Raw genomic sequence first — 14,847 nt, 5'->3', positions numbered from 1 at the left:
CGATCATATCCAGGATACACAAGTTGATGTAAATGCACTGAATCTGAGAGATGATGATGATGATGATGATGATGACGATGCTGTAGACGGCTGGCAGGTGAACTTGTGTGTCTGTGTGTGTGTGTTAGAAGAGCGTCAGCTGGACCTGGACGAGAAGCCTCTTGTCGTTCAGCTCAACTGGAACAAAGACGACAGAGAAGGACGCTTCGTCCTCAAGAACGAGAACGACATCCTGCCCAAGGTTCGGCCACTCGGCCTCCGATCTCCTGTTGACTCACACACTCACCCATCCAATCATTCATCCATCAGCTGACAACATACACACTTGTTTTTCTATCAGCACATTGACATACGGTACTTTCAGAGCAGCTACAGTGGAAATTGAAGTTTTAGGTTTCAGGTTGTTGTTGGTTGAATACAAAGGTTCTTATTCAGATCAAATTTTACTTTCAGTTTGATCTGGGGTCAAAAAACTTTGATTTATGTATCATATCGTACTATACTACACCAATTAGCTATTGCCTTTACCTTATACCATACTTACTTTTCTACATGTTACCTATACCACACCTTACCTTCAGCTTATAATACATGTAGAGCATCACAAACAGAAATAGAACAAAATGAATACGTTTTAATTATCACATTACAATATGTTCATACTTGATTTCAGGTGTAATCAGATGTAATTAGATGACTGATTTGTTGACTCACTCTTCCTCATTTCAGCTCATTCATTTGTTCATTCAGAAATTATAATAAAACACTTCATTTATAGAGAACCTTTTTTAAACAAAGTTACAAAGTGCTGTACAGATCAAATAATTTAAGACACAGAAAATACAGAGAAAACTGTGACTAATAGTCCAATTTTAGAGTTTTTCATACTTTTTTTTAAATTTAAAGAGCCAGCTAACGTGGCTCTTTAATAATGACGTAAGAAGTATATCACAACATACTACCTGCTCCACACTCTTGATGTATTTCTCTCCCCCCCTCCGCCAGAAGAGTCAGAGTAACGGGCCGGAGAAGGAGAAGGACGGCGTGATCCAGAACTTCAAGAGGACTTTGTCCAAGAAAGAGAAGAAGAAGGAAAAGAAGAGGGAGAAGGAGTTCGCCCGCATCCCTGACGGAGACGAGCAGATGCTCAACCGGGAGGATGGGTAAGACACACACACACACACTCTCTCTTACAAGTTATCCATCTTACTGTCCTGCTCTCACATCCTCCCCGTCCCCGGAGACCATCCTGTTTTTTTTTTTTGGTTTTTTTTTCCCACAATGTCAAGAAAAGTACAGAAGTCTTCAAGAGAGAAAAGAATAGTGATTTAAACTTTGACCTTTCTGTTCCTCCGTCTGTCTTATTCTCCCCGGTCATCTATCGCCCTCATTTTTTTTTTTAATGTTTCAGGGAGAACAGTCGTCTGGCGGCGGAGGTCTACAAGGACATGCCCGAGACCAGCTTCACCAGGACGATCTCCAACCCAGAGGTGGTGATGAAGAGGAGACGCCAGCAGAAGCTCGAGAAACGCATGCAGGAGTTCATGAGCAGCGACGGGCGGCCCGACTCAGGTAACTGTCCGCACCTGAACACCTCGTTTTACCTGAGTGGTTTAATCCTCTTTCTGTCAAACTCCTCAAACTCTGATCATCTGCGTCGTCCATGTGTAACCCATGTTAAAGGGATAGTTCAACATTTGGGCAAATTGGCCCATTGCCATAATCCCTATAGTCATAGCAGTAGGTTCGTTACCTTTAATTGTCGGTGCAAGCTATTTTTAGAACGGCGGAGCAGAGCCGTGAGCTGCTCAGAGCTACGCTACGGAGGCTCATGGGATTTCTTGGTTTCCCTCATCAAACTCATCAATGAGAGATGAGATAATAACAGAACGTTACCACGTTTTGTGTTAGAGGTAAATGCAGAGACTGCTTGCTGAAAAACTGTCCCTGAAGGCAACGCGCATCAGCGGCCGGTTTTGCATGAATTTACCTCTAAAACAACTCTGTCTGGTAACGTTGTGTTATTATCTCATAGCGTGGTGAATGTGCAGGTCACAACTTGTCCACCAGAGCGTTGTGGAGTTGTTGGATTGTGTATTTGATGAGTTTGATGATGGAAACCAAGAAATCCCATTAGCCTCCATAGCGTAGCTCTGAGCAGCTCACGGCTCTGCTCCACTGTTCTTAAAAAATAGCTTGCACCTACAATTAAAGGTAACAAACCTACTGCTTAAACTAAAGGGATCATGGCAATGGGCCAATTTGCCCAAATGTTGAACTATCCCTTTAAAGAAAAGACTAAACCGATGACTTCACCGTCTGGGACCGGGGGTCATGTCCAGGATCCAGATTGTAGAATAAAACATTGAAAAGTTCCCAGAATCTTAATGGGATTCATTATTATGAAATGGAAGAAAAAACAGCAGAACCGTTTCCAACTGGTCTGATTGTGTCTGCAGAGACTTGAGACGGGACTTCTTCTCGCTGTATGGACAAAACCCTCCGTCCAAGTCCTCCTTTTTACAGTAGAGCACACAGACATTCAGCAGTTCATCTAAAGTTTAGCAGCAGAGAGCGCTGAAGCGGTGAGTGAGGAGTGAGTGATTATTTTGCCAGATGAAGGACGAGCCTGGTTCCAGACCTCCAACTTGGCCCACGCCTCCCTCCCCGATCTCTGCAAGTTCACACAGATCTGGTTTTGTGCTCGTTTACACTGAAACGCTGTTGAACCAGAACATGTGGCCGTCGGTTCTGTCGATCTCCAACAAGTTACCAAACCAGCTCTATGAAGATGCTCCTGTGGGATCTCGAACCGAGGCGTTGGCTGTAGATCTTTAGTCTTTAGTAGAGAGTTACAGCAGCCTCAACGGTGGTTGGCCTCTGTGTTTGGGAGATGATCCAACCCGGCGGTCTGGCCGTAGCGAACTGACGCTCTACTGTGTAGAGCTGCTCAGGTCTTCCACACACGTAGCCAACATGTTGATTGTGAGAAGCCACTCTACACCCACTATCTGCAGTCATGAGGAGCGTTTCCACTGCAGGAACTTGGGAGTAGTTTTAACTTACTTTAACTTTTAAGGGGGCTAAATGAATCTCTGCCTCAGGGTTGGTACTTAGAGCGGCTCCGAAAATTTTCCAGGTGGGGCCTTGAGGTTTACTCGGTGCTGATTGGGTGTAAACTCAGAGTGGGATGTGACGCCGACAAAAAGAAGCTACATTTTTAAAGAGGAACTACAGTATGTAAGTCTATTCGCTTTTCCGCTGTTGTGCATTTGTTTAAAACGAAGCCGGCGAGAAATCAATCAATAGAGTGGTAGATGACATTACATATCATATACGATGTTATGTTATGTCGTGTATATTTGTGTAGTTTAATCTGTCATAAACAGGAGAGTACAGGTTATGGGGCGTGTTTGTCGGAGGCTCTGATCTTGCAAAGTTGTTTTTTAGCCAAGAGACGCAATAAGTGACGCGCATGTGGAAGACAGAGAGCCGCCATCCGTTAAGCCATTTATTAAACCATCACAATTACTCCAAAGATGTTTAATTAAGGTAAACATGTAGCATAGTTAAGCTACAAATCCTGTATAGTTAGTAGCAGTAGTAGTATTTTATTCAATCTTTTACACAAATTGTTTGCAGTTGAGCATCAATCAATCAATCAGTCAACCTTCCATAATACAATCCTTAGTTCAACTAGTTCATAAATAGATTGAAAAGGTGTAGGCTGAACAGCTATTCAGCTTCTAAATGCTTACCCTGTAATTCATTATTCAGTAAAACCATTAGAGCTCTTCATGGTTTCAGATTCATAGAAAGAAACAAATATCCGATAATTAATGTTGCGATGCAAAGAAAAAAAAATCGAAAAAGAAAAAGGTCAGGCAGTCAACTTTAAAACTTTAAAACAGAAGAGAAGCATTAGTAGAAAGTGTATGCACGGCCGGAAAAACAACAACAACAACAACATGAGTAGTGAAACAAGACGACAATCAAAGTTATTGCATAATGATCATGTTGCCTCAAGAGGCCGATGGGTCCGACCGAGAGGACGGGTCCTGTAAAGTTCCTCCTCCCTTCCTTCCTTTACCAGGAACTTTCTTAGTGGGAACGGAGCTTCAGCCAAAAACATTAGCAACCCTGCACCTTTTTTCTTCAGATAATTCCCCAATTTCTCCCTGAAAATTGTTGCAACTGCAAATGTTTAGGTATTCAGAAGTATATTTATTTATTTGCTTTGCAATGGACCAACACAAAAAAACTGAGGAAAAAACAGGATAACATCTAACATTGTACACACCAAACTCCAAAAATGAGTGGAGCAACATTATTGATGCTGGCAAATGTAGGAGTCACATTTGGCAACCACTACTTTTGCCCAGTGTAGAACATCCCAGAGCTCACCAGTACACCATTGTGACAAGTGTTATTGGTCGTAGTGATTTTGGCTCAGTGGTGTTGTATGTTAATTAGTCTGTAGTTCCAGTGGCCCGTCCTAGATGATATCACAAGACAAATAACACACTCTTCCAGCTTCTAAAAGAGCTGCTTCAAGTCCCAAACTTATTCCTGGGATTTCAAAACCTGCTCGCAGATTCACGATGACATCATGTTAGAGATTCATGAGGTTCAGAAAACCCCCGGATCTCGACACCGACAGGTTCTTCTGAGCGAGTCCCAGTGTCCTCGAGTGGCTTCAGGCAAAAATAAAAACAAAAAACAACCAAAACAAAAGTGATGATGTGAATCACAGGGAGAATCTGCAGTGACCTGAACCGTCACAGTTCGCTGCAGCTCCGCATCCAGTGGGACAGTGAATCTGCAAACAGAAACAAACAGCTGGTGGAGCAGATGCACAGCTGTTATCAATACCAACAAGTGGAGCGATACATTTACATTTATTTATTTTTTTTTTATTAATTTTTAGGTGATAAATGAAAATATGAAATATAAGATTCGCTTCGGCTTCTCATGGCTGATAAAACTGACGCGTCGTGTTTACATCAGCTGGTCCACCCAGGACCATATGTTGCTGGGGAAAGTCTCCCGCTGACATGTTTGCACACACAAACGCGCAAAAATGTTCACGGTGGTTGAACGAAACAAACACACACACACTACACACACACAAACACACACATATGGGCTGGTTTTTGGTGACTCAGGCGTTACCTAATCGCTCCAGACTGCCAGACAGACAGATGGACCATGAACTGGCTCTAAAAACAACTCCATAACCACCGTCCGTATACAACACTGGACACACACACACACACACACACACACATGGTGGGCCAGAGTGGCTTGTGGTTAAGACAATGACGTTCTCCCGGCTCACAGAGTGCTATTTAAAAAAAGAAAATAGAAAAAAAGAAGAAGCTCATTTGATGTAATGCCTCTGAAAAGCCCTGTTTGCTTTGCTGAAGACTCCCTAGTGGGATTTTTTACTAAGGTGATGATCGTTTCTTGGTCACAAAGCAGTGTGAAGCGTTATTATAAAGCTTTTTTTATTTTTTATTTTTATGAACAGTACTTTCATTCCCTTTTTAAATTGAAGTTGTAATTCAGCTCCTCAGAGAGCACAAGGTGAATTATCTGTTTGCACGTAGCACACTAACATCTGTATCCCTGTGTGTGCAGACTGAGGTCGGGTTAGCATCTCCAGAACGGATCATACCAAGATTTTAAATAACCTTTTTATAGTATTATTTTGATGGTCATGAATAGGGATGCACGATAACTTCCTGCTTCTCATAACATAACATTTTTAATAGTTAATCTACACACCTGAGGTTAAAGGGATAGTTCAACATTTTGGCAAATTGGCCCATTGCCATAATCGCTATAGTCATAGCAGTAGGTTCGTTACCTTTAATTGTCGGTGTAAGCTATTTTTAGAACGGAGGAGCGGAGCGTCAGGCTGCTCAGGGCTACGCTATGGAGGCTAATGGAATTTCTTGGTTTTCCTCATCAAACTCATCAAATACACAACCCAACAACTCCAAAAGGCTGTGGTGGACAAGTTGTGAGCTGCACAATCACCACGCTATGAGATAATAATGGAACGTTACGAGACGGAGCCGTTTTCGAGGTAAATTCATGCAAAACCGCTGATGCGCGTTGCGTTCAGGGACAGTTTTTCAGCAAGCAGACTCTGTATTTACCCTGTATTTACCTCGAAAACGGCTCCGTTTCGTAACGTTCCGTTATTATCTCATAGCGTGGTGATTGTGCAGGTCACAACTTGTCCACCACAGCCTTTTGGAGTTGTTGGGTTGTGTATTTGATGAGTTTGATGAGGAAAACCAAGAAATTCCATTAGCCTCCATAGCGTAGCCCTGAGCAGCCTGACGCTCCGCTCCTCCGTTCTAAAAATAGCTTACACCGACAATTAAAGGTAACGAACCTACTGCTATGACTATAGCGATTATGGCAATGGGCCAATTTGCCAAAATGTTGAACTATCCCTTTAATAAAAGCCAAGATGCAGTGAGTAAAGATGAATATAACATCATAGCTCGGCCTCTGATTTAACAAAATAATAAAGCTGACATCGCTAGGCTACTGTAATTATGTTATGACTCTTTAAAAATCAACATTTCTTATCCTTTCATATAAACTAAGGGGGCAAATGGACTGAAAATGGGCAAAATCAAGGCAATGTTGGCTAATTATAATTGGCTCTAATAATCTGCAATAAAATGTCATTATTGGACTTATCTGCGTATATATATTTTTGTATTGTATTGCATTTGAATCAGCCAATATGAGGCCGATAATTATCTGTACTGATAGTTATCATGCTTCCCTTGTCATGACATATGCTGGAGCTGAGGAATTGGAAAATTTAGTAAATTAAAACTTCGACTTCAATGAAACAAAGGTTATTTTTCTAATAATTGTTGCGTTTTGTGTGGTTTTATCCCAAAAAAAGATTATTTGTATGTTTTGTCCACCTTGTGTTAAAGAGAAACAAATGCACATGGCCGGGAGGAGGGTTAGCAACACAGCGGAGAAGAGACCGGACTTGCGTAGTTCCCCTTTAAAGCAATGTTGCCATGTGAATATGTACTGTATATAAACGTGAACCCAAATATTCTGTGTTTCCTGCAGGAGGCACCTTGCGGATATACGCCGACAGCCTGAAGCCCAACATCCCCTACAAGACCATCCTGCTGTCCACCAGGGACACGGCTGACTTCGCCGTGGTGGAGGCGCTGGAGAAGTACGGCCTGGAGAAGGAGAACCCCCGAGAGTACTGCATCGCCCGGGTAACCATGGTCCGCTTACTACACCACCCTCCACCTCACATCGCATCACATCACATCACATCACATCAGCTCACATCACACACCGCCAACAATTAGGTCTTTTTTTTAATGGTTTCCAGTTGATGAGGTCATCACCATCCAACACACAGTCGGACTAAATCTCCTGCTGTTTCATCGCAGCTTCTCTTTAAAGGAGAAGTGCCGTTTTTTTTACAACCTGGAACTAATTTCTGGCATAAAATACGGTTGTTTACTCACCCATATAACTCTGGTGTCATTAGGAGTTAACAGTTGGACTGTTATCGTCATCATCTGAACTGGATGATGTCATCTCTAGGGATGGGAACCGAATTCGCGACTTTTTATTGGTACCGACCGAATTCCCACCGACGTGCCGAGTATCGATTCACCGCAAAGTCAAACGGTACCACATTTCGGTACCTGAACGCACCTTCGTGTCAGTCTATGGGAGTTTCTGTCTGGATGTGAATATTTCCCCCCCACCTCCTCCTCTCTCTCGTTCTCTCTCTTTCTCATTTGAAATGAGGAGCGGTACCTGAGGAGCGGTTTCATCTAAACGAGGACGAGGACGAAGTCTCCTCTTGTCAATAACGTGGATATTCTCTCCGGTAGCGCTTCTCATCAGTCTGCACCGTGCAGAGTTTGTGCTTCGCCTTCGTTTCGTTTGTTTTTTATTTGACAGAGTTTCACGCAGAACTTTCTGATGGTTGTAGGAGTCTTTCCATGTTTCAAAAGGGAACATTTGATGAATTTTTTTTTCATTTAATGACTATTCTATCATTCAAAAATCATTGGCCATCCCTAAAACATAAAATAGTCTTAAAGGCTGAGGAGTTGAGATGTTTTTGAGAAATAAATATTCAAAATTCAGAATTTTGACAACTTTTTTCTACAGACAAAATAACTTAAATTACCACACACACACACAAAAAGTACCGTATTTTCCGCACTATAAGGCGCACTTAAAAGCCTTTAATTTTCTCAAAAAACGACAGTGCGCCTTATAATACGGAGCGCCTTATATATGGATCAATTGGTTAATTGGTTGATTCATACTCAGCTCCATCTAGGGGATGCATAACGTAACCCCAGTTTGACTGCAGTATCTTCTATTCTACCGTAGATGACCAAATAATCGCCCGCGTGCAAATACGCGCCTGTGCTCTAACAGCCGCCGGGGTCCGACCTCATTTGTCATAATAAACGCCGGTTCAATTAAACGCCTGGGCGATTAAGTGTTTACCATAGTCTTGCACAGAAAACAAAAGTTTTTTTTTAACAGCGCTTCACCGGCTCTCACCTCTTCTGTCAGTCAGCCCCTCCTCTCGCTCTCTCGCGCATGCAGGCGCACACACACACACACACACACACACACACACACACACACACACACACACACACACACACACACACACACACACACACACAAACACAAACACACAAACACAGGCGCGCTAGACTGAGGGATATAGGGATATAGATAAATGCGCTAATGTACAGTGTTGAAATTACCGCGATCGACCCCCCCTTCCGTTATCATTCATAACACTGCTCTGATCAGCTCCCTGTGTCGCGGTAACACAGACAAACTGCTATGGTGAGCTCCTTGTTCTTTGCATGATGGTCTGGTGCTGCTCATTGCAAAAATAAATTGTAGCCTGTTGCAAATACGCGCCTGGTTCTTATAAACGCCCGGGGTCCAAGTCGATTTAGCATATTAACTGCTACTAAATGGTCATCTACGGTATGCGCCTTATAATCCGGTGCGCCCTATATATGAAAACAGTTCTAAAATAGGTCATTCATTGAAGGTGCGTCTTATAATCCGGTGCGCCTTATAGTGCGGAAAATACGGTACTGAAAACAGGTACCGTTTTATGCAGGTACTGATTCCCAGGTACCGAATATCGTTACCATATCGGTTCATATGTGAAAAAATACCCATCCCTAGTCCTCGGCACGGCTCATTCACTCTGCGACAGTTGGCTAATATGGTTAGTTTTTGGGTTTTTCCAACAAAAGGACCATTTGGACGAAAATCTCGACCTCAAAATCCGACAAACATTCCGCCATGTTGCACAAAACTAGCTTAGTGGTGACTAAACGACCGTATTTTATGCCAGAAATAAAGTCCAGGTTGTAAAAAACGTCACTTGTCCTTTAACATGTTTGACAGTGGCAGTTAAACACCGACATCCTTCAGTTTCTCCGCTAAACACGACCTCCATCCTCCGATCTCATCAATAAACACCTCCATCATCCTCCTGAGAGGCTGTGGAGGGGACGCCCAAGGTCACAGTGACACGCACATACACATCAAATGCACACACACACACACACACATGCACACACACAGACACACACATGCACACACACTTCAGTGGACTGGCAGATTGAAACAGAACGCTACTTGGCACAAAAACCTTTGGGAGGAATGCAATTCAATTGCTTTCAGACTGTGTGCACTATAGCAGCAGCAGATGCTCCGTGTCTGCGTGTGTGAGTGTGTGTGTGTGTAAGTGTGCTGCTGGTTGTGTGTGTGTGTATGTGTGTGTTTGTGTGTTCGTGCCTGCTGCATGTGTTCATGGCGGTGAACTTGGCTGCCCTCCTCGCAGCCTCTCTCAACCATGTCCGTCCTCTCAGATGGACTCGGGCGTCGGCCAATCATAGGAAAATAACTGCTGCCGCCACAGCCAATACAGTGGAGCAGACCACACACACACACACACACACACACACACACACACACACACACACACACACACACACACACACACACACACACACACACACACACACACACACACACACACACACACACACACACACACACACACACACACACACACACAAACACACGCACACTGTTGATAGTCACTTGCAATTTGCTGATGAATCTGAACGCTGGGAAAGTCCATTAGGTTAGTGAGCATGAGGACTAAGCACTTGTTTACCAGCTCGTCGCTTGTCAGCCAGCGTGTGTGTGTGTGTGTGTTTATGTTTGGAGGGGGTGGATGTTAACTAAGATTGGACTGAACAGGCTGAAGAGCTTTCTGCCACAGTCAGTTCTGTAAAAGATAAACCATTAAACTGCAATATTTATGACGCCGCCGGTCGGAGCGCAGCATCGTTTCATTATGAGAAATAAAAAAAACAGACGCCACCGTGTGTAGAAAAACGCTTCACATCCTGGTTAACGGGTCGAGAAGACGGCATCTTTTAAATGAAAACACACACACAGTCGACTCACAACAAGCAACTAATCCAACAATTAAAATCCACTTGATTCATGTCAGACGAGCTCAACAAGGACCAGTCACATCCATGAAAACAGGAACTGAACATATGATGATGATGTAGATCAGGGGAGTCAAACTTATTTTAGTTCAGGGGCCACAAACGGCGCAATTTGGGGTGAATTCCAATTCCTATCTTAACCCTCAGTCTTAACCCTCAAGATCAGTCCTTCATCTTAGTAGCCCTCAAGAACCAAGTGTTAAAGGCTATTTTGTGACTTAAAAATGGGACACCCCATAAATGCAGATACGTTTAGTCCATGTTTTTAAAATTGTTGTGGACTATCTGTCAGTTATTACTTCGATTATTAGGTTTTTTTTGTAGCCTATAAGTTAGCCGACTTAGTCTTGTAGCCTAACTAAACGATAGCAACATGGCTTGTCCGCCGGCTATTGACAAAAGATCATAAAATAAAAAATAAATGTTATTATATGCAACAATGAGGTAATAAATCCATAAAATGGGCCTAAACTACCGGTAATATAATACAATGGTTTTGTCAACATTTAATTAACAAAGAAAATACTGCATTCTGGGTAGCCCATTGAGGGTTAAGATAGGAAGGGGATAGGAAGATAAGAAGATATGTGCCTTTTCTGTCTTCAAGTCTAAGTTCAGAAAATCTGAGTGATTAAAAGTCTAAAGTCGATCTGTAACTGACACAACTAGCACAGTTTCTGTTGGTAAGTGTTTTGATATTTGTTTGTTTACCTGCTGAACTTACTGACTGTTTTTCTGTCTTTGTTTTTTATTCGCAGCAAGACGATAAATCGGGCAAAGAGGCGATTCTGGACGACAGTGAGTGTCCGCTGCAGATCTTCAGAGACTGGCCCGCAGACAGAGGTAACACACAGACACACACACAGACACACACTTGTTTTTTTTACACACAATCTGTCACAACAAAACATTTACAGTATGTCTCACTTCTCTGTCATGCTGCATCTCTTTCCCTTGTCGCTACCGCCCCCTGCTGCCGCCACACACTCATTACAATATTCTGTTTTCAGCATCACAGGAGGAAATGTTGATGTTGTAGTGTTTTTTAAATGTGATGTACTGATATTATTGTATGTTTTATATATCGATTATATATCAATTATATGTCTTTATCAAACCTTTGTCAGGAGCGTTAGTGTTCCAGCTGAAGAAGAGACCTCCAGACTACCAGGGCAGGAAGGGAAGAAAGATGGAAGACAAGGGCCTCATGAGGGGGAGGGAAGGCAGCAGCAGCTCTCTGCCGCCCGAGAAACTGCCTTATCTGGTGGAGCTGAGCCCAGGTACGACCGCAACACACACACACACACACACTATACTGTATATATATCATCAGTCAGTAAATTATTGCCTTAATCCGACTATAACTGGACAACTGAAGCGCCACGAATAAATGAATGTATGGGAAACAATGCCATGTGTGGAGAGACGTCACCTCTGAGATGTAGATTGTGTATTATAGAAGAGAAACACATGTCAGGACCAATTACTTGTATCATCAGAACAGACTTGTCCTGTGATTGTGTGTCAGCCTCCTCTTCATATTTAAGATGAAAGTCACAGGGCATGTCTCAGGATACAAGTCAGCAGTGTAGAGCTCCAGCATGATATGTAAATGATGATATGTCAAGACTTTTCATTTTATATCATACAAAACACCAAAGATAAAAAAACTAAACAAAAAAACAACCAAATTATTAGGCAATAAGGGGAATTTAATTTCAATCTAGGCCTATTTGAATGTCCGGCCCCCAAGGTGTCTATTGAGAAAAATTCTGGCCCTTGAACAAATATACTATTTGCCTACCCCTGGTATATGCTATAGCCTATTTCCCTGTTGTTGGGACAAGGGAGCAGAGATCAACTTACTAAGCTGTGCATGTAAACGCACTGAGTGGAACTTATAATAGCAGAAACAGCACTAATAGTAACAGCAGCAAGAGCAGCAGCAGTGGTGAAGAGCGCTGTAATGACAGGCTGTGACCAGCAGGCTTCAGTGCAGCTGCAGTAAACAACACTCAGGGTTAAATTAAAGGTGAGTGAGTCACATGTGGCGGCGTTCTGGATCCCAGCTGCTCTGTGGTTTCACATCACACCAGCAGGACACACGTTCACACAAAACACTGTAAGAAACATGGAGTTGCTTTGTTTTAAAGTCCTTTAGAGTTTTTAAGATCAAGGTCACATGATGAGAAGCAGCAGGTTTGGAGGAGTTCAGTTTGAGGTTTTACAAGAATAAAAACCTTCAGACTCTATTTGTACAGCAACGTATCAAACTAACAATGTAACACAAAGAGCTTTGCAGAATAAAAGCAACAGCATCAATACCACACCTTAACAAAACCCAGATCCAGATGTGCAGACCAGAGGATTCCTGCAGGCACAGATGTTGACACCAGATGTGTTGTTTTTTTGTGGTCAGAGGAAATGACAAGAATAAAAACACTTAAACCTAAAAACACATGTTGTTGTATTTGGTGAATCCAGGAGATGATGATGATGAAATTTCAAGAGCAGGAAATATTTCAGTAATCTAAACATCAGGTTAAATAACAACCAAGATACGTAGCTGCCACTTTATTTTATTTCACATTTCTAATAGAGAAAAGCTTTTACTTTGTGATTTATTTTCAATTCAATTAACTTTTTACTTTGATTTATTTGGATGTTTCATGTGTGACTTGTGCAGCACTTTGTCACTCGTATTGAAACATGCTGTTCAAATCAAGTCTTATTATATTATATAGTCTTATTAAGTATTCAGACAGGTGTGTACCTTTACAAATCATGTCCAAACTATTTAATTGAACACAAAATGGACTCAAATATAGGCGTAGAACCATCTCAAAGATGAATAAAAGAAACTGCCTGCACCTAAATGACCTGCATGAGCGTCACAGAAAAGGGTCTGAAGACTTATATTCAGGTGATATTTCAGTTTTCTCTTTTTTTTTATTAATTTGCATAGGCTTTTTTTTTATTTTTTTAGCTGGAACATAACAAATGGTTTAAAATTGAAAGGGGGTCTGAATACTTTCCGTATTTTCCTATACATTGAGTGAGGGAAGCTAGATGGTTCACTCTGGGAACTATAGGACTTGACAAACTGAGTTAGTGGGGCACAGGGAAGGTTAAAGGACCACAAGGAGGAGAACGACCACAAAGGTAAGTTGCAATAAGTGATAATAGATGATAGATGTATGATTTTAGACATGTAAAAACACTCATCCCACTCGGAGCATTTTGGAGCTGCAATCTCACCTGAGTCTTGCCCCTAACAGCTTGTTCTCTTGCTACTGATCCCTGTTTTTCTCTTTGTTATTATCACCCTCTTCATCCCTCTCTTGCCCCCTCATGCCGCTCACTAACGTATCAGCCCCCCCCCCCCCCCCCCCACACTGCCCCGCCAGCACCACACTGGTTTAAACTGTGATGGTGGTGGTGGTGGGGGGAGGAGAGATAAACTAACACGTCCACTTCATCAGGTTGATGGGACATCGTCTGTGGAAAACAGATGGAAAAGTTTGATTTGGTGGCTTTGGGAAAATGTGGGACGCTGAGTCTGAGTGTGTGTGTGTGTTTGTGTGTTTGTGTTGTCAGTGCAAAAGTTCAGGTCAAAGCTCATTTTTCCACATGTTAACCAGGTCCTTCCTCCCTATATAATGGCAATAACATTACCCAAAATACATACCTAATCCTTCATACGCATTATTATTATAATAATTCAGCATATTTTATCCTCAGATTGTGGTAAAGTATGAAACACAAACTGAATTTTATCTTGAATTGAGTGATAAAATGTGTAAAATACAAACCTATTTCCAAGTTACAAAGTAATACAGCTTAAAAACATAACAAAAAATGTAATTTAAGGTGTAATAACATAATATTTACTCATTCATAATGAACGATACCAGTGAGTTATTACCTGGTGACACAGCAGCTGTGGTTTTAAAACTAATTTAGTCCAATTATTAAATTGATTTAAGCCTCTGAGCCTGGTAAGATTTTAACAGAGCAGTGCGTAGTTTATAATGAGTAGTGTGTAAACAGTGTGAGTGTGTTTGTGTGTGTTTGAATGCCTTCCATGCATTAATGGGTTAACAAAGGTAATGCTGCATTTTTCCTCCTTGCTGCATTTTCACCCTCTGCTATGTGTCTGTTTTCTTTCCCACCTTCTTATGGCATGGTGTGTATGCGACTGCTTGTGTGTGTGTGCGTGTGTGTGCGTGTGTGTGCGTGTGTGTGTGTGTGTGGGGCC

At 42.1% G+C, this 14,847-nt stretch overlaps 2 protein-coding genes across 10 annotated transcripts in view; both read left to right on the top strand.

Annotated features, from left to right (window-relative positions):
• The window catches only part of vgll2a (vestigial-like family member 2a), a 261,801-nt gene that overhangs the window by 95,211 nt on the left and 151,743 nt on the right, over positions 1–14,847 (top strand). The gene's annotated exons all lie outside the window — the stretch shown is intronic.
• The window catches only part of afdna (afadin, adherens junction formation factor a), a 129,717-nt gene that overhangs the window by 35,839 nt on the left and 79,031 nt on the right, over positions 1–14,847 (top strand). For 3 of the 9 annotated variants that reach the window (XM_084000677.1, XM_084000678.1, XM_084000672.1), the window contains exons 3-8: positions 129–241; positions 1,006–1,163; positions 1,412–1,572; positions 7,114–7,280; positions 11,348–11,432; positions 11,717–11,869. In XM_084000677.1, coding sequence (XP_083856803.1) covers positions 129–241; positions 1,006–1,163; positions 1,412–1,572; positions 7,114–7,280; positions 11,348–11,432; positions 11,717–11,869 — 837 coding nt within the window. The remainder of the gene's footprint in view (positions 1–128; positions 242–1,005; positions 1,164–1,411; positions 1,573–7,113; positions 7,281–11,347; positions 11,433–11,716; positions 11,870–14,847) is intronic. The other 6 variants (XM_084000680.1, XM_084000673.1, XM_084000679.1 and 3 more) reach the window with 4 other exon arrangements.

Source organism: Trachurus trachurus (genome assembly GCF_905171665.1).
Source record: "Trachurus trachurus genome assembly, chromosome: 24".
In the NCBI taxonomy this organism is placed as follows: Eukaryota; Metazoa; Chordata; class Actinopteri; order Carangiformes; family Carangidae; genus Trachurus; species Trachurus trachurus.
The sequence above is the reverse complement of the archived record's forward strand: the minus strand, read 5'-3'. Positions and strand labels throughout refer to the sequence as shown.